Source organism: Miniopterus schreibersii, assembly GCF_964146895.1.
Source record: "Miniopterus schreibersii genome assembly, chromosome: X".
Taxonomy (NCBI): Eukaryota; Metazoa; Chordata; class Mammalia; order Chiroptera; family Miniopteridae; genus Miniopterus; species Miniopterus schreibersii.
Genome location: NC_138104.1, coordinates 53,603,958 through 53,625,024, shown reverse-complemented (window position 1 = coordinate 53,625,024; position 21,067 = coordinate 53,603,958). Strand labels below are relative to the sequence as shown.

Sequence of the window (21,067 nt, the reverse complement as noted above, 5' to 3'; positions counted from 1 at the left end):
AGGTCAATATCTGATGCTGTTTGTGACTGGCCTTGAGAACCTGTTTGAAGTTTTCCACAATCCATATCTTTTGGCTTCCTCTGCTAGGGCTGGGTGTGTTTGGAAACGACCAAGATGTGCACCAAGGTCTGCTTTTCCAACCCTCAGTCCAGAAGCAGGCAAAGACTCAAAGCGTCAAGAGGTTGATTGTTATTCATAGTCTTTTAATTTTCCTCAGGCTGTAGAAACTCCACAGGGTGGGGTGAAAGGTTTTCCAACAGGGTGGGGCAATTGCTTTCTCCCAAGGCAAAGCCACCTGATTAGTACATGTCTGCCTGAAAAAGATATCTTCTGTAGTATGGGGAAATGACTCAGCACAGGGGTCCAGATGGGCACCCTCCAAGCTCTATCTCCAAAGCCCACAACCCCAAATTCTCCTCATACCTCTCTAGTCCACCATGCCCTCCCTCTGCAGGAGCTCAAAGCGAATGGCTGCACAGGAAACTTTGTGCATTTGCCCTTTAAGAGAGTGCCTACATTTCTAGCCATCTCTCCATGGCAGACACAAACCCTGCTACTTTTCATGGCCAGATGTTTTGTGGGCACCTTTCTCAGTTCTGGTGCTCTGTGGGAAGCCCAGCTTGGAGTTTATTCCTAGAGTTTTCAGTGGGAACCCACCACAGCTGAGATATCCCTCTATACCTTCAGCTGCTGCCTGTGGGAGTCCATCCAGCCCTCTCAAATCTCTGCACTTTCTACAAGTCTCTATGTGGTCTCCACTTTTTGTGCTTGATTATGACAGTTTTCTTCAGCTAGTCTTCAGTTGGTTATTCAGGATGGTTTTTCTATATTTTAGTTGTAATTCCAGTTTGGTCCTGGGAGAGTGTCAGTGTAGTTTCCACTTAACCTGATGCCATCTTGGTATCTCCTCTTTTTTTTTGCTTTTGATACTTTTATGAATAGAATTGATTTCTTCATTTCCATTTCAGATGTTTTATTGTTAGTATATAAAAAAGCAACTGATTTTTGTAGTTGATTTTTGTATTCTGAAACTTTACTGAATTTGCCTTTTAGTTCTAACAGGTTTTTTTTTTTTATGACAGAGTCTGTTGGATTTTCTATACTGATCATGTCATCTGCAAACAGAAAATTTTATTTCTTCATATTTTATTCAGATGCCTTTTATTTCTTTATCCTTCCTGATTGCTCTGGATAAAACTTCTATTGCTGTGTTGAATAGGAGTGGTGAGAGTGGGAACCCTAATCATGTTCCTGATCTCACAAGAAAAGCTTTCAACCTTTCACCATTGAGTATGATATTAGCTGTGGATCTATCATATATGGCTTTTATTATTTTGAGGTATCTTTGATCTATTCCCAATTTGTTGAGCAGTATATTATAAAAGAATGTATTTCATCAAATGATTTTTCTGTATCTATTGAGATGATTATATTAATATTTCATTCTATTAATGTGTTATATCACATTTATTGAATTGTATATGTTGAATCATCTTTGCATCCCAGGGACAATCCCACTTCATGATAGTGTATAATCCTTTTAATAAAGTGTTGAATTTATTTTGCTAATATTTTGTTGCAAATTTTTCTATCTGTCAGGGATATTGTTCTGTAATTTTCTTGTCTTGCAGTGTCTTTATGTGGTTTTAGTACCAGAATAGTGCTTCCTCATAAAATGAGTTTAGGAGTATGTCTTTCTCTTTAATTTTTTGGAAGACCTTGAATAAGATTAGCAATAATTCTACTTTTTAAAATTAAATTCATTTGGGTGACATTGGTTAATAAAATTATATAGGTTTCAAGTGTGCAATTCTATAATACATCATTTGTATATTTCATTGTGTGTCCACCACCCAAAGTCAAATCTTTTGTTACCATGTATTTGACCTCGTTGACCTTTTATTACTCTCCCACCCCTTTTCCCTCTGATAACCAACATACTGTTGTTTATGTCTATGGATCTTTGTTTGTTTGTTTTTCTTGTTTATACATTTGTTGCTTTTAGCTTTATATCCCACATATGAGTGAATCATTGTTCTTAACTTTTTTAGTCTGATTATTTCTCTTATCGTGATATTCTCAGGACCCACCTATGTTCTCTCAAATGGCAGTATTTCATCTTTTCTTATGGCTGAATAGTATTCCATTGTATACATGCACCATATCTTTTTTATCCTATCATCCATTGAAGGTCACTTTAGTTGTCTACATGCCTTGGCCACCTTGAATAATGCTGCAATGAAGATAGGGGTGCACATATCTTTGCAAATGAAGGACTTCTGCAAGTAGCTTTTGTAATATTCCTGTCTATTCTCTTCACTCTAAAGCAAAAATATGATGATGGTGTTGGTAATTATGACAATTATGATGATGACAATGATGAGGATGATGGGGCAGAGCATACTAGATAGCCGACATTGCAAGAGTGCAGAGAAGCAGCAATGGGGGCTTGGAAGATTTTTCAAAAGCAATACACAAATCATTTTTTACGCATATCAAGAAATTCTTCCAGATTACCTGGGTGATGGGCCATTTGACAAAGAGCATATGCCTTTGATAGCAATAATTTGTCCCTGTTGTGAGAACTGAATGAGAAAACTTTTAAGCCATCTAAAATCAGTCCTCCAGGCAAGTTCAAAAAATCTAAGAGCCTGACAAATATCTCCTATATTTTTAGTATCTACTAGTGCTAAGCATTAATTACACACTGAAGATTAGTGTTTCTTTTTGAAATAAAGTGAATCCAGTATGTATTTGCTACTTGTTTTCATAAATGCACACTCTTCATTTCTGTTAGGGGCCTCTTAGTTTTCATAGTTGGGTTAAAGATCAAGAGCCCTGCTACCCTGAATCTAGTATGTTTCTCTCATTCGCTTTGATACAGCTTACATTCCAGCCAGCCATCCTAGACAGCTGTCTGTTGTCTGTCCAAACACTTCTGCCACTTTTTCATCTCTGTGTCTTAACTCAGTCTGTCCCTCCTACCTGAAATTCCCTTCACTTTGCTTCTTTTCACCTTCGACAGTTCCTCCCATTCCCATAGCTCAGATCTGATGTCCTCCAAAAGTTTTCAGGAATTACACCATTCTGGATTAAGTTCCTTCACTCTTGTTCTCCCATAGAGGATCATAAGCCGTCATTATATCAGCTACAACGTGGTACCTCAGTAGAGCTACTTGTCAGTAGATTTGACTCCCTGACTAGTTTTTAAGCTTACTCTTCCTATCCCAGGAAAGGACTCTATTTCCAACTATCTCTCTCCTTTCAGTATATCCTAACACAAGATCTGCAGCATAGTAGGTCTTGTAAATGTTTGTTTGTTCATTCACTCTTTCTACAAATATTTATTTAATAACTACTATTTTTTAGACACTGTGCTAGTTACTGAGGATATAGCAGTAACCATGACAGTCAAACATGTATGTCCTCATGGTACTTATATTCTATTCTGGAATAAAGACAATAAACAAATAAATATATCATGCATTAAGCAATAATAAGTGCTATTAAAAATGTAAATCATGGTGTGGGGATAGAGTGATAAGTGTAAGGACTATGTTGGTGAGTCAGAGAAGGCCTCTTAGAAAAGATGTCGGTTGAGTAGAAATCTGACATAAATAAAGGAGTTAGACATGAGGATAACTGGAGGAAAAGTCCTTCAAGTTGTAGAAACAGCAAATGCAAAAATCTTGATGTAGGAACATGCAAGGAGACCAGTGTAGCTCAGGCAGAGTGAGTGAGGGAAACTGTGTTAGGAGACAAGGTCAGAAAAGTAGTGGGGAGCCAAAGCACGTAAGGCCTGTTGACCTGAATTGCCGGGGTCCAGCCCCAGTGGTCCAGGGGTCCCAAAAGGTGTCGACATTGTTGGCGAAGAATGAAGGAAGGACACGGAGACAGCGTTCAGAGCATCAGGACAATCAGCTTCTTTTTTTTTATTGCCTTGTTACAACTGTATTTATACTATTTGATTTTATTGCTGGTTAAACAACATGACATCATGTTTTGTTCCAATTTCTGTTTTTGCCTTTCACAGTTAATGATTATACTTTCTTATCTGACCTTTGCTAAAGAATTTACATCTGTTTAGGTATGTTAATTTTAGTCTTATCTATTTTTTATATTTCTATAGGCTATTCTACAGGTTAATCTCTGGTTTGTTATTTATATTCTGAAGTTACTATTTTATTGCTCTACCACATAGCTAAAAGGAGAATAACTAAGCCAGCTTTTCTTCTGAAAAGGTAATGCAAGTCCTAAGTAAGGGTTATGTAGCTTGCTTGTGATTGTTTTTAGCTATGGTGATTGACCGCCTGTCTGGCACCTAGCCTTAGTCTCTCCTTTTACATTCCCTGCAGCAGTCCCTCCTCATAGTAATATTCTGTGTATGATAAGGGTTCAGATGTAGATTGAAATAATCTCTTTCCTAGACTGTCTTTCCTTGTGGGGATTCCCAGAGTTTTCCATGAATATAAACATCCCCCAGTAGTACATTCCTTAGTGGGAACTCACTGGTGGACTCCCTGTGGATTGCCCTGCACTGGCGAATTAGCAGGGGCCCGGAATCCAGGCCTTTTCCCCGGTGGGGAACTTCCTGTAGTAGTGGGCCTAACAAGTCCTAAACTTTCTGTTGACAGTCTGAGTTCCTTATAGGAGCCACATGATATCTTTGTGTGAGGACCCACCAAGACAGAGGCAGGCTCCTAGGCCCTGGGGCAGGAAAAAAGGCATACATGAGTGACTCAGTAAACTGCAGAGGGTGGAGGCAGTTCCAGGAATTAACTTAGATCGGTGGGTTTGACAAATACTAGGTGCACTCAAGCTTCAGGCGCCTGTGGTTGGGAAACATCCTGAGCCCACCCTTCCCGAAGAATTTACAACCCTTGCAAAGACAATGATTGCTTGCTCACTGTAACCCTATATAAGCTTGTTGTGAATTTAGATCAGGGTTTGAGTCAGAATTCCACTGCGTTGGATACGACTGAACCCCAGCTAGCTGGAATAAAAGTCCCTTTTGCTGTTACATGATCAGCTCTGGAGTGATTATCTTTCTGCCGCATAGGGGATCTGATTCTCGGACATAACATTTGTAATACTTGGGGCTTTTACTGAATCATTGTCTTTTCCAGTTCTATCTGACTCCCCTGCCAGGGAAAAGTTTCCAGCTAGGGCAAAACCCTTTTCTGGTGAAGTGTCTCAGGTAAGACACAGAGCATCAGGAAGAGGAACAAGCATAGAAAGAGGGATATGCCATACACCAAGTCCCATGGAGTATTTCCTGTGCAGATGTCTCCTCCTTGAAGGGTTGTGTCAAGCAGCAAGGATGGAACGGCTTCCGGCACTGAATTGAGTTAAAAATAAATCAAGAAAGGTAAATATGGGAGACTGATGGAATAGAAGTAGGGGTTATTGAAGAAATTCTGGGCTCATGGCCAGTTTAGACTCCAGGGCTTACTTCACACAAATGGCTTTTACATTCTAGGCTTAGTTCCTCCCTTTTCTTCTTGGTCTTTAGGCATCAACCCTACTCCACAGCCACTTAGTGCTTGTCTTAAGTTGAGTCAAGAGCTTGACTAAATTAGACACATCCATAATTTAATCCTGAAGAGAGATTTAATTGCTGCTTGAGGCAGGAAACCCACAGAGTTCTCTGTTTTCTAGACTGGTCCAGAGACACAGAAAAGATTTTCAAAATTGAGAGGTTGTTTGGCTTGCTATTTTTAAAAATATATCTTTATTGATTTCCAAGAGAGGAAGGGAGACGGAGAGATAGAAACATAAATGATGAGAGAGTCATTGATCAGCTGCCTCCTGCACACCCCCAACCGAGGATCGAGCCCGCAACCTGGGCATGTGCCCTGACCAGGAATCAAACCATAATCTCCTGGATCCTAGGTCGATGCCCACATGCTGAGCCACACCTGGCCGGGCTGGCTTGCTATTTTTAAAAAATATGTCTTTACTGATTTCAGAGAGAGGAAGAGAGAGGGAGAGATAGAAACATAAATAATCAGAGAGTCATTGATAGGCTGCCTCCTATACCCCCCCCCCACTGGGGATCAAGCCTGCAACCCAAGCATGTGCCCTGCCCTGGAATGGAACTGAGCATGTGCCCTGACTGGGAATCAAACCATGATCTCCTGGATTATAGGTCAATGCTCAACCACTGAGCCATGCTGACCAGGCTGGCTTGCTATTTTTGAATCACTTAAAGTCTGGGTAATCTTTTTGGTATGTGTAAAAATCAGAATGCTCTCTCCTCAAATAAGTTTCAGTACCTGAAGAAAGGTGATTGATAAGTCTCTCTTCTATTGGGGCCAGATCAGAAGTGGAATGAAACCCTGTTTTGTGGAGAAAGTCAGAGGAGAGGTGAAATTAGAGTCTGGCAAAGAAAGTCTTAGGGTGTTGCATTGGAAGAAGTAGTGAGGAGAAGGACCTCAAGCAGCAATATGGCTATTTTATTTGCTAGCATTTAGTGTTAAAGCTTGTGCAGTCACAAGGAATTAAACAGATCTTCATAATGGGTGGAACTCCATTAAACATTAGATTCTCCTTTCATAGACTCAGTGCTAAGAACTCTCTTGGGAAGGATGGAAAGACAGTGCTTAAGCTCTACACTCCTCCTGGTCCCTTAGAGACTAAGTTACAGTTGCTGGGCTCTTTGACTTGCTGAAATCTAGATGGGAGGTAGGGGAGTAGGTAGAGGAGATACTCATCAAAGACAGAATTGCTCTCAGGATTCACTGTGGTGTGGGATACTTCAGACAAGTTATGGTGAAGAGGATAAAGCAAGGGTTGTAAACTAATGATAGTTCTTCTTATGGTCTGAAGTTTGTTGTTTGGCCAGTATGGTGTTTTTAGAAAACTATTAATATGATGACTTTTACTTGGAGTATGAACTCTCAAATCTAAACCGCTCTGTTGTCTTATACCTGCAGCCTGAGAGGTATGTGCAATGGGTCTCTAGGGTCAGACCTGCTTACATAGCCTAGATCTGCTTCTTACTGTCCTTCATTTTACCCATCTTTATATGAGGATGATGATAATGCCAACTTATAAGGGGTTTGTGAGCATTTAAAGAGTTAATGTAGTAAGTTCTCAATGACTGCCATCATGTTTGCCTTATCCCTGAAAATATTTGAGATTTCAACCTCTCATGTAAGTACAATAACTCTGGAGTAGCTAACAAGAACTTTTCACTGATGAAATATCATTTGACTTGGACCTTAAAGAAAAGGGTAGAGAGCATAACCCAAGCAAAGTCATTGATACATGAACCCACAGGCTATGTTTTTAGGGCAGAGTGTAGTTCTTAGGACTAAGGCAAAAGAGCTTTCTGGGAGAACGGCAGGAGTGGGTCTATATACAAAGATAGATTGTAGAAAAACCTATTATGCCCCGCCCAAGCCATTTCAAATAGTCATTAGAAATTCATTGCCACTTTTACTATAAAAATATTGGGGCAAGACATCTTTCATTTTATCACCCAGAGTTAATGAAAGATTTAATTCTTCTTTTCTGATAATGAAATTAATTTAATTATTTCTCATTTTTTGGGCTATTAGAGAGCTCAGGGCCAAATGTAAAAATCAAATAGGTCTAAAATTTATATTTTATATTTTTCTTCTTCTTGGCCCTCATTTTCTGTTATTATCCCATTATTTTATGTTATGACTTCATGTACTATAATATTATAGGAGATATTGTGATAAGTTGCTGTCATTCATTTGTGGGAAAAGCAGAGTATAAAAATATCAATAAATAAAATATAAAGAATTTGAGCTTTATCCTTTAAACAGTGGGGAACTATAAAGGGTTTAAAAGCAGAGTGACATTTTGTTCATTAGATTCCACATATGAGTGAAATCATATGGTACTTGTCTTTCTCTGACTGGCTTATTTCATTTAGCATAATGCTTTCCAGGTCCATCCATGCTGTTGCAAAGGGTAAGATTTCCTTCTTTTTTATGGCCAAGTAGTATTTCATTGTAACTTTTTTATCCACTCATCTACTGACTGCATAATTTTGTTAACTAGTGTCACCCCAATAAATGCAATAAAAAGGAAAAAAACCAGAGTGACATGATTTGACCTACAATTTAGGAAGACAATTCTGACTACATTGTGGAAGATGTATTGAAAGTGGAGAGATCAGTCAGGAGATTGTTTCAATTGTGTAGGTGAAAGAAGATGAAGGCCTGACACCAGGCAGTGAGAAAGAGAAGAGAGTACAGAGATAGGAGACATTGAGGACAAGATAAAATTGACATGATGTTGTGACTGGATGTGGGGAGAGATGGAGAGGAAGGAGGCAACTAAACAGATGGTGGTTAAAGTAGGCAGAATTCTAGTATGGTATCTATAACTTTGCCCCTGGTGTTACTCCCATGATTATGTTACAGTATATGGCAGAGAGTATTTTGCACATGTAAGTAAGATTGCAAACCAGTTGACATTAAGAAAGGGAGATTATCTAGGTTGGCCTAACTTTTCTCTAGCAGGGAGAAAAAGAGGAATTCAGGGAGATTTGAAGTGAATGAAATTAAAAATTAGGGTGGTTGTCCATTTCTGAAATGGAGAATGCCATTTGGAAATACCTGAATGTGGCTGCTAAAAGCTTAGAGTGACTCAGCTGACAGGCAGTAATGAACAGGTACCTCAGTCCTACAATCATAAGGAATTGAATTCTGCCAACAACTTGAGTGAGCATGAAGATGGATTCTTCTTTACAGCCTCCAGATAAGAGCTCATACTGGCCAACATTTTCATTTCAGCATTGTAAGACCTAATACTTTTGTCTTGTAAGACTTGCAAGCAGTGAACCCAGATACACTCACCCAGACTTCTACCAACAAACTGTGAGCTAATAAATGAATTTTGATTTAAACTGCCAAGTTTTGGTAATTAATATTACTCAGCTATAGAAAATAATACAGTGGTTGAGCAGAAACTTTGGCACCCATATCACATTCCCTTGGACCACCTCTGATTTTTAGCTACAGCTGTAATGAACAGTTCTGACTCACTCCTAGCTGATAGTCTCCTATCTCAAGAGCACATTGAACATCTTTCTGAATTCTGTCCTAGTGCTTTTTCTGATGCTGTGGAGCTTTCTCAAAAGAACCCAGAAGTACAGGGAAAATTAATGCTCCTTATGGGCAACCCTCAATCAGAGGGGGAAATGGGATTAGATATATCCTCGAGCCTTTGAAATATATTTAGGTAGACAATTCTGGGAGGCATTCTGTATGCTTCTCAGATATCCAATTGGAATCAAGCTTCTGTTGTCTAAGCAATGATCTGAATAATGCATCTTTACATTAGATTTCCTCCTTCAGTGTCTCTCTTTGTTCACTCACTCATGCTTCCTGAGATCACCTGCTAAATAAATTATTGTTTCTAAATACTTGTCTCAGGCTCAGTTCTTGAGGGAACCTATAGAAGCCAGTGATGCTATAAATTAATATGTGAAGTACTGCCCAGCCGGGCATGGCTCAGCAGTTGAGCATCGACCTAGGATCCAGGAGATCGGGTTCGATTCCCTGTCAGGGCACATGGCCGGGTTGTGGGCTGCAGCCGATCAATGACTCTCTCATCATTGAACTTTCTATCTCTCTCTCTCCCTCTCCCTTCCTCTCTCTGAAATCAATAAAGATATATTTTTAAAAAAATATGTGAAGTACTAGAAGAGAGAAGGTATGGTGGTGGAAGTAGAGATAATAATTTCAGTTTGAATATAATAAATTTAAGATTCTTGTAAGATAGTAATTCATTGATTCATTCAAAAACATTTATTGATCATCTATCATGTGATATAAGAAGAGTGAAACAGTGAACAAGGCAAGCTAATTTCAATTCTTTTTATGCTAAGAGCTTGATAAGGAAGGCGGACCATAGAAAAGTTTTCTGAATGTCCGAAGAGCAAGTGCAGGGTGCTTAGAATCAGACTTTGGTTGGACCTAACCTATGTGTATTCTTGGAGTGCTTGATAGAGAAAGCAACTTTTCAGGTGAGATCTGAAGGATGAGCAAGTATTATTGGGAGACAATGAGGGACAGAAGTGAAGGAGAAAGAAATGGAGGGGTCTAGGCAGAGGGAAATGTGCAAAGGTCCTCAGGTAAGAGCTTAAAACATTTGGCTATGGCTGTAGTGTAGAGCAAAGGAGTATAGTATAAAGTGAAGTTCAAGAGGTAGCTAGGGCTTGACCTTGCAAGGCATTGTAAGCTATAGTGGGGTTTTCTATTTTTATCCTAATAATAGCACATACACAACTGGAAGCCATAGTAGTGTTTTAAGTATCAGATTTGCATTTAAAATACATCATTGTAGCTGCTTTGTGGAGATAAATTGGGGAGATGTGTAGCCTGAAGGAAGTAAAACTAGCTAGGAGGCTAAATTATTGGTAAGAAATGAACTTAGCTTAAATTTATGTGGTACCAGTGGCAATGGAAATAAAGTGGACAGACTTGAGAGGTATTTAAGATGGATAATTAATAGGATTGGTGACTGATTATGTGTGAGGGTGAGTATACAGGAGAAGTACGCATTAAAGATGACAGTCACATATCTGCCTCAACATCTGGGGAAATGGTGCCATTTTTATACAAAAGCAATAATGAATCATATAGATGTAGATGTAGATATATATAATCACTTTTATCTCCCCCTCCCTTTCCATTGCTCAAAACTTGCTGTTCCTGGATCTTATTCCCTTAGAACCCTGTGCTCAGCAGAGTAACTGACTAGAGCTAATGTGATATGCTCAGTCATATTAAGGCTAATAGGTTAATATGCCATCCCTTCTAAGACTGGAGCTTGGCATTTTACCAAGGTCTTTAGAAGAGGATGCCTTTATTAAAAGAGGCACTGTGGAAAATCAAAGACATTGGAAAGGTTTATAGACAGTAAAGGTCTCTTGTGAGGGGGACACTCCACCATCTCTCTGGTAAGTAGGGCCTATCCCTAACAAACTCAAGATTCAGGTACTGCTCCAAACCTTGTTTTCAGTATGTCTCTAACTTTGCCCAAGTACCAAGAAGAGTGGTATCAACATTTCCATTTTGTAGGTGAAGAACTAGAGGCCCACAGAGGTAAGTGATTAGTGCAGGATTACATAATAAGTGATAGCTCAGGGCTGGGATCCACATTCTCATAATTCAAGCCTTTTTACCCCATTGTAAATGACTTTATATACAATCCAAGTAAAAAATAAATAAACATATGACTATAAGAATATACTGCATGTAGAACTTTAAATTAGCAAAGAGAATGAACATTTTGTGCAATAATAAACACCCAAAGGGAGTTTTTCATTCAATTTCTATACCATTAATTTTGCCTACCTTTCACTTGGCATGGAGCTCACCCTAAGCAAGGAAAATAATAATCACAAAGAGCCTCAAAACCATAGCTAAATATTTCCCAGAGTGAGACACTCTGCTGCCTAGAGGCAAGGGAATTAGTGACTGGTACTGGGGAATGGAGGAGACAACAGATGATGAAAAATCATCAATAACTTCCCTTCATTCTCCAATCATTTAAACTGTGGGAAACCAAAGAAAAGGCGTGGCTGGAAACCCATTCCTTTATCCATTAATGTATTGTCGGCCATTTATTTAATAATCCTGCAAACATCTGCTAACGGGGGTTGTAGCCAGATAGTCATCTCTAGGGGAACTTACAGGCTAATAAGGGAGAGAAGATATGTACATACCTAGTAATGACTGAAAGTTGAAAGGGTTAAGTGCCATGGAAAAGGTGCAAAGAAGGAGGCGGGGGATTCCAAAGCATGAGGGAATGCCTTCAAAATTGGGGAATAAGGAATATCCTTAGAGGAATGGGCCTGGTGGCTGGGTTTAAGAAAATGAGTAGTATATGGGCTTGAGATTGTTAGATAATGGGAGGGGGAAGGCAGGTGATAGTGAATTCTAATAATACCATGAGGGAAATTGTGAAGCATGTCCTCAAAACAATGAGTTTCTCAATGCACCTGAACTGCAACGTACAAGAGAGGAAGTGTGGGCACCAAGGCTGCAGAGGCAAGTTAAGGCTAGCTTCTGAATCTCACTGTGGGTACCCAAAACACCAGGGATACACAGGATGGATGGAGAGGAGATGGGTTTTCCTTGTAAGGCTCAAGCAAGCTTTCCTGAGCCCTCCCATGAATGCCTCCCCCGATGCCTTCTGGGGATAGAACAACCCAAATGAGTTTCACTCCACATTCAGTTCCAGCTTATTTTTATGCAGAGTACATTCAGTCTCCAAGGAAAGACTTTACCATAGCAACAACCTAGGGCCAGTGTTTCTCTCTGGCTGGAAAGGGCAAGATCACTGTTGGATGGCCATCACCTGGGTTCCCTTCTTATTTCCGGTTTACCACTCAGGCCCAATGGAGTTTCTTGTTCAATGGGGCATCTGGGTACTTTAGCTTATCTTCAAATTAAGAATTTGCCTGGACCTCTCTAACTGGCAAGGCCATTTTATCTCAGTAGCCCTATTTTCTGAACATGTCTCTTTGCTTGGGAGATCCAGGCTGCAAAGGATAATGTAGAAGCCTCAATTATCTTAATGATTCACTTTCATGATTCGTCATCTCACTTTTCCCTCTCTTTCCCTTTAGGGATATGTATCATGCCACAGTGACATGTAATTTTTTCCCTGGCTTATTGCCCTGCCTTTCTATTTCTTTTTCTTTCTCTCTATTTCTTTCTTTCTTTTTCTTTCTTTCTTTCTTTCTTTCTTTCTTTCTTTCTTTCTTTCTTTCTTTCTTTCTTTCTTTCTTTCTTTCTCTTTCTTTCTTCTTTCTTTCTTTCTTTCTTTCTTTCTTTCTTTCTTTCTTTCTTTCTTTCTTTCTTTCTCTTTCTTTCTTTCTTTCTTTCTTTCTTTCTTTCTTTCTTTCTTTCTTTCTCTTTCTTTCTTTCTCTTTCTTTCTTTCTTTCTTTCTTTCTTTCTTTCTTCTTTCTTTCTCTTTCTTTTTCTTTCTTTCTTTCTTTCTTTCTTTCTTTCTTTCTTTCTTTCTTTCTTTCTTTCTTTCTTCTTCTTTCTTTCTTTTTCTTTCTTCTCTCTCTCTCTCTCTCTCTCTTCCCCTTCCTCCCTTCTTCCTTCCTTCCTTCCTTCCTTCCTTCCTTCCTTCCTTCCTTCCTTCCTTCCTTCCTTCCTTCCTTCCTTCCTTCCTTCCTTCCTCCCTTCCTTCCTCTTTCTATCTTCACCTGAGGGCATGCTTATTGATTCTAGAGAGAGGGGAAGAGAGAGAGAGAGAGGAAAACATTGATGTGAGAGAGAAACATCGATCGATTGCCTTCCCGTATGTACATGCCCCAACCAGGGAATGAACCCACAACCCAGGTATGTGCCCTGACAGGGGAATCAAGCCCGCAACCCTTTGGTGTATGGGACGATGCTCCAACCAACTGAGCTACACCAGCCACAGCTGCCCTGCCATTATTTCAAACTCCTTTCTTAACAGCAGCCAGAGTGAAAAAGCCTTAGGGGGTTTAGTTAATCAGGAACTCAATGTGAGTCAGAAATATGATGTGGCTGCCAAAAAAGTTGTTAAGGCAATTTCATTAGAAAAAGAGGGCCCAGAATGAGGGCGATGAGAGCTTTTGTTCTACTTTGCTGCTCCACCCTGGGAGGCAGCATCACCACCATGCTTGAGGTTGCTACAGGTGAGGAGGGAAAGGGAGCATTGACTTGGGAGGCTACAACCACATTGACCTCCTGATAGTTCCTCAACAGACCAGGCACACTGCTGCCCCACACTTTTGAATGGCTCATCTCTCTGCCTGCAACACATACCCCAGTTCTTGACATGGCCCACTCCCTTACCTCATTAGGCCTCCACACTGATATCCACTCTCCAGAGAGGCCACCGTGACCTCCTTATTTAAAATAGTCCCTTCTGCTTAGACGGTGTGGTTCAGTGGTTGAGCATCGACCTGTGATCCAGAAGATCATGGTTTGATTCCCAGTCAGGGCACATTCCCAGTTGCAGGCTCAATCCCCAGTAGAGGGTGTGAAGGAGGCAGCCGATCAATGACTCTCTCATCATTGATGTTTCTATCTCTCCCTCTCCTTCTCCCTTCTTCTCTCTGAAATCAATAAAGATATATTAAAATAATAATAATATAAAATGGTCCCTTCCATCACTATCACCCTCTATACTGCTTTGTTTGTCTTCATAACCCTTACCATCTCCTGACACATATTATCTGTTTCTCCTATTAGAATGTAAGCTCCATGAACAATGGGTTTTTGTGTATTTTGTCCATTGCTGTGTCTGGAACAGTGTCTGACACATAGTAAGGGTTCAATACATATTTGAAAATACAAACTTTTCATAGCATTACTTCATTGTACTGTAATTTATCTTTTCCCTTATTTCCATTAGAATTTTATCTAAACAGCCTCTTTTTCTTCTTTTTTGACATTTTCATTAGTTAGTTAGTCAGTGCCTGGCATGCAATGTGTTGGTGGGATGTATGGATGGATGTACTAGCAGAATGTTGCAAAAGGGTTTCAAACATTAGATGGGATTGGCCTAGATCCATGCTGCACAATACAGTAGCCACTAGATACATGTGACTATTGAGCACTTGAAATGTGGCCTGTTTGAATTGAGATGTGTTGCAAATGCAAAATACAGACCAGATTTTGAATTTTTGGCATAAAACGCAAATTATCTCATCAATAATATTTTTATTGATTATAAGTTTAAATAATATTTTGGATGTACTGTGTTAAATTAAAATATTTCTAAAATTAAGTTCACCTGTTTAATTTTTTAATGTCACTACTAAAAGTTTTAAATTTCATGTGACTAATATTATTATATTTGTATTGAATGGCATTGCTGTAGAGATTTTAACAAACCCCATGTTGAAACCTGGCACTTTGCAAGCTCATGAGGTTGTGTGTTGGGGGGCGTGGGTAGAGGTGGTTCCTTGTAATTAACACAGAAGAAAGTTCTCCATAATCACTGCTCCTGCGGACTAGAAACAGCAGAGTCAAATAAGTACTATGTTTTTTTTATTCAATCTCATCTTTCCCATTTCTTCTTTCTCTCACCCCAGCTTTCCCAGAGCTGCTAGCAACAAGTCAGATAAAATATTTAGAATTTTTCACTTCCTTTATTAACTCCTGCCCACCCACGTTTTCCCTGATGGTGACAACAATGAACAGATAAATGGTGCAAAGGTGAGCTACAAATTGGAAGAAGAAAATCTAGCCACAAGCACCCTGGATCACACACACACAGCAGAAACCTCACTTTGGAAAAATCTCTTTTTCTCCCCCCCCCCTCACCTGAGGATGTTTTGAGGGATTGGAAGGGAGGGAGAGAGAGAAACATCAATGTGAGACAGACACATTGATTGGCTGCCTCCTGCACATGCCCTGACTGAGCCTGCAACCAAGGTACGTGCCCTTGGCCAGAACCAAACCCAGGACCCTTCAGTCTGTGGGCCAGCCGCCACTCTAACCACTGAGCCAAATCAGCTAGGGCTCTCCTTTTCTAAGTGATTTTAGGCATGTAACTAGCTTCCCTGGCAGATTCCCATTCTGGGTTAACCCAGGAGGGAAATAGAGAAGTAGAGGATACACCATCTGCCCTTTAGGAGATTATAATCAAGTTGGGAAACAAAAGTAAGTAACATGTGTGTGAAAAGTTAAACAAGAGCATAGAACAATCATCCAAGAAATGTTGAGCAAAGTGTGATTAAGGGCCAAACAAATGACCCAGAGAGTTAGTGCTCTCAAAGTTCAAATCAGGGTTAGCCCCAAATATTGAGGCAGGCAGAGAAAAATTCCTTGAGGAGGTAATACTTTAGCTGAACCTTGAAGGATATGGTGAAGTTACAAAAATTCTCGATTTCCAGAGCTTGAAGGGACCTTAGAGATATAGTGTACTCTTTATTGAACATATAAAGAAACTGAGGTTCAGAGGGAGAAAGATCTCATAGTAAATCAGGAAAAAATTGGTATTAGAACAACGATTTTCTAGTTCTCTGTCCACTACTCCCACTACTTTCTTCTCCAGGTGCTAAGAAGGGAAGGATGATGTTCTAGGTATACAAAAGGCCTAGAACCCCAAATGTCTTAACCCCCCCAACACAGACACAAATATGTATACAAATACACACACATACCCATACCACACACACACACCTCCAAACCTGATGAGATCTCCTTTTCTTTTCTCCTCAGTACCACGTTAATTTAGTAAGTGAAACAGATAACACTAAACTTAAATTCCAGGTCAAATATCATGACCTTTTTATTTAGTTAGAAACGGGCCATGTGTTGATGAATGACCTCTGTGATGTAACTTGCCATCTCAAAAGCATTGAGGGTGAGAGACCCTCCTTCTGTTCCTTTTTGTCCCATCAACACAAGGTATACAGACTTGATATGAATTACCGTCACTGCCTGGCTGCTGCAACTCTGACCTTTGGTCTGGAAGTCCATGGTGTTGTTGCCCTCAGTGTACAGGTTGCCCTGGATTAACAAGCATTTAGTCCCCGCAAGGGTGATTCCCTGAAGAAACAACTTCTCTCTGCCCTCTCTTGCAAGCAAGATCTGAATTTCTTCCTGGGTTAACTGGAACAAGTTGCCTTCAGGATAAGCTAACAACCAGGGTGGAGAATTGGTGATAATTGCTGCAGCACAGAGCATCTCAGTCTGCAGGAAGAGGGTGATGCAGTTTTGGCAGACCTCTTGGTTGATATCCCTTAAGCACTGCATGATTCAAGTAAGATGTCTCTAAACAATGAATAAAGTGCCTTATAGCAAGTTGGTCTTCAAAAGATATTTGTTGGCAACTGGTTTGAGATGACTGATAAGCAAAGACTAAAATAAGTTAGAAATACAGTCTGTTTCTGCTGTACTCAGGTGGAGAGAGGTCTTGGTGACTTGTATGAAGTTATGCCACAGTTACCCTCTGCTGTGATTTATCAAGCTACCTCTAGAGGAGTGAGATCACAAAGGCTCTGTGACTTTTTAAGTAGTCATCATCCACCACATCATGGGTGACCTTTGGCAGTAACTTTCTGAGGCCGTATCTTTGGCAGTAACTTTCTGAGGCCGTATCTCTAGCTAGTGAGATGGGGGGCAGAATACACTTATATCCCTAGGATAACATGAGAAGAACACCAACCGCTAATAGCGGAAAAGCCCTCAAAGTAGAACATAAGTGGGCAATAAATGAGTTGGAATTTTGGATATAAAGGACAGATGAGATTTATTGCAGCAACTAGTATCTCAGATGTTTGCTAATCTTACTGAGACCTGAGCTCTAGGTACAAAGTCAAAAAGCCCACAGGTTCACCAGTTCACAACTTCTTTTGGGACAACCAAAATAGCCTCCAAATTGTTTCTCTGACTCCAGATTCTTTTCATCTAGTTTATCTCTTGCCCCACACCAGCTGTGAATATAGAGTCATTCATTCTTATCTAGTCACTCAGCAAGTATTTATGAAGCATTCACTATGTGCCAAAGTCTTTTTCTAGGCACTGGATTACAGTAGTAAAGATAAAAGCCTCTTGGAGCTGTCATCATACTGGAAAAAGACAAATAAATAATAAATAGAAAATAATAGTATCCCTTTCACTAAAAATAATTTATGAGTCTAATATTTCCCCTCTTATTCCCAGGATTTCTACACTCTTGTGGAGTTCAATATGACTTCTGACTCTTCTGCAGCCTCTAGAAAATCATTGCCTGTGCCTTAATTTCCTCGAAAATGACACCAACTTGCCTTAAAGATGGAATATTAGGAAGAATGGCTAAAGTTAAATGTAGTGAAAATCTAGGACTGCTTTGAAAATCCATTTATTCAACAAGTATTTATTGAGAACTTACTGTGTGTCAGGTGTGTTGTATACTTTGGAGATCAAGCAATAAACCAAAAGTCCCTGCCTTCATGAAGCTGACATCCTAGAGGGGGAGACAAATGATAAATGGCAAAGGCATTTATAGTATATCAGGTGGTGTTAATAACTATGATGAAAAAGGGTTGGAAGGGTAGAGCAAAGGAGTGGTGGTGGTTTTATAAGGTGCTCAACTAAGGATTCTCTGATATGGTTACTTGATCAGAGACCTGACAAAGATGAGGGAGTGAACATGTGAATATCTGGGGGAAGGGCATTCTAGGCAGAGGGAGTAGCAAGTATAAAGGCCCTGAGGCAGAAGCATATCTGGAATATTAGAGAAAAAGCAAGGAGATCAGTATGGCATAATCAGAGAGAGAACTGGGTGGTAGAAGAGGTAGTCAAAGAGGTACTGGGTTTAGATCATATGTAGGGCTTTGTAGGCTGTGATTAAGGGTTTGGCTTTTACTCTGAGATGGAGAGCTACTGGAATGTTTTAAGCAGAATGACTTCACTATAGATTCTAGAGTCTAGAAGGTGCTATGTGGAGAATAGATTCAAGGGGGAACAGGGACAAAACATGGAGACCAGACTGTGACAACAATCTGGGCAAGAAAAAATAAAGGCTTGGATGAGGGTACAGGAGTGAGAGAAAGTTGGATTTGTATAATATTTTGAAAGATGAGCTGATAAGATTTGATTATGTGTCAGGCTTGGGATATGAGAAAGAGGATGCCTCTAAGAGTTGTCATCTCCTGAGGTAAATACTATGGAAAGATCATGTTTGAGGATGTAGGTAGAAATAAAAAGTTCAGTTCTGGATATGGTAAGTTTGAGATGCCTCTAAGACATTCAAATAGACATTTGCAGTAAGCTGTTGGATATTATTTAAATTTAAGAGTTCAGAGGAAAGATTAGGACTAGAGATAAAATTTTGACTGTTCTCTAGAAATAAACAATATTTAAAGGGATGGGACTGGATGACAGCTCTCAGGGAATAAGAGTGAATAGAAAAGATAACTACGGTCTGAACCCTGGCAGCACTGCAACATGTAGGGATAGGTAAGATGAGGGATAAACAGCAAAGGAGATTGGGAAAGAGAGGTCAGAGAAACAGGAGAGTAGTGTCTCTGAAGTCAAGTTTAAAAAAAAAAAAGTATCAAAGGGAAGGTAGTGATTTGATACTGCTGAGAGGACAAGAAGAGGAGAGAATTGACCAATGGATTCTGCAATATGGAAATGCTTCTAACCTTGACAAGGGCAGTTTTGTGTGGTGGTAGGGGAAAACCTGGTGAAAGTTATTACAAGAGAGAATGGGAAGAGAGGAAAAGAAATGGGGAGAAGGAGTTTTGCTATAAAGTGCAACAGGGAAATGCGATGGTAAGTATAGACTAATGTGATTCAAGAAAAGTTTTTTGGCCGAGGATATTTTTTCCATTGCTTTTCAGAGAGAGTGGGAGGGGGGAGGGGGAGGAGAGAGAAACATCGATGTGAGAGAGATATATCGATTGGTTGCCTCCTGCACACACCCCAGCAGGGCCTAGGGATTGAGCCTGCAACTGAGGTATGTGCCCTTATCCAGAATAGAACCTGGGACCCTTCAGTCCACCGGCCAACTCTCTAACCACTGAGCCAAACCAGCTAGGGTAAGAAGAATTTGTTTGTTTGTTTTTAATTAGAAATATACATTATAGCAGGTTTTGTGCTGATGGAAATTATCTGGTACTGGGAATGTTTCATGATAAAGGAAAGAAGGGACAACTGAGTAGGTGAAGGAGAATGACAGTGAGTGGACAAGTGGAGGGGTTGCCTAAGGAAGGCTCAAGAACAGCTGATTCATTGAAGGCAGATTTTATGTGTCCACATGCAGGGCAGTAAGCAAATTCAGTTATGAGAGGATGTGAAATTTCCTTTCTGATGGCCTTTACTTTATCAGCAAGGTAGTCATCTGAAAGAGAGAGAAAGAGGAACAGACATGTTTAATAATTGAGTTGAGAAAGGGATGGTAACCATCAATATTCACTGATGTTCCTGTTACCTTATATGTGTTATGCCTTTGAATCCTCAGGAGTACCATATTAGAATGGATTTACAGGTGAGAAAACTTAAACCAAGAGAGCCTGTGTAGCTTGCCAAGGGTCACATACTATTAGCAAAATAACAGAGCCAAAATTTGAACTTGGGAGTCTACACCCCTTTTCACTATCTGAAACTGTATGGAAATGAAGGTGTGTTTTTGTTTGTTTATTTGTTTTTTCAGAGAAACTGGGAAAAATGGTGGTGGCATTAATAGGGATAGGGAAAACTTGAGAAATAGCAGGTGGCAGAGGTGGGAGAGAGAAAGGGTCAGGAGGAGGGTGTGAAAGATGAATTTGTCTTTGGACATTAGGCCCTTAATATGCTAGAGGAACACCCAAGTAGAACTCTTAGGGGATAGTTGGAAGTTTCAAATTTGAACTCAGAAGAAAGGTCACAGGACTTGAGATGTAAATTTGGGAGTCCCTACTAAAGGTAAGAATTGAACTTGAGGGTGAGATCAAGATTAACAAGGGGAAAAAATAGAAGAGGCATGAGGACAGTAGCCAGGAAGTGGCTAAAGAAAGACAAAGAGGAGCTGGGAAGGAGGCAAAGAAGGAACAGTTAGGAATGCAGGCAGTGAGTCTGCTTTACAACAAAGTCTAAATGTTAAAAAGGAATCAACAGTGTTAAATGCTGCAAAACAATTTAAGAGTGAGCACTGAGAAGCACAATTGGAGTTCAGGATTATGTAAAAAGAGCCAATTGGTGGAAGTGGTTAGGGAGGAAGGAGTTTGTTATGAAGAAGTGGAGGCAATGATAAGTTTAGACTATTCTTTTGAGAGATTTGGCAGTAAAAGGACTGAAGTTTGTGGAATGATAGCCCAATGGACAATTGGGCCATAGATTGAGGGAAGGGCTTTTAGGATAGGGAAGAAGAAAGAATATGATGAATGAATACTTTAACTAGCAAGTGTTACTTACATACATAGAGAAAAGAAATCACTTTGTAGGGGAGGGGAGATTGAAAACTGTAACACCAGGAGGTAGGAGAATATGGCAGCCAAATAGACAGACCTTTCCTGCACTTTCTCCCAGGGCCAGTCTGGAAATACAATTAAATTGGTAACATTTACCCAGAATTACCAACTGAGGTCCAGCTGAGGAGGAGACTTATATCAAGGAAGGA

The 21,067-nt window shown here is 39.9% G+C and overlaps 1 protein-coding gene across 1 annotated transcript; it reads right to left on the bottom strand.

Annotated features, from left to right (window-relative positions):
* Window positions 1–16,278: 16,278 nt before the first annotated feature.
* LOC308550959 (profilin-1-like) lies at window positions 16,279–16,737 on the bottom strand (the record flags this gene model as incomplete). The annotated part of the gene is made up of 1 exon (XM_081125373.1): window positions 16,279–16,737. The coding sequence occupies one exon, from the start codon at window positions 16,735–16,737 to the stop codon at window positions 16,279–16,281; it is 459 nt and encodes a 152-aa protein (XP_080981499.1).
* Between the last annotated feature and the right edge of the window lie 4,330 nt (window positions 16,738–21,067).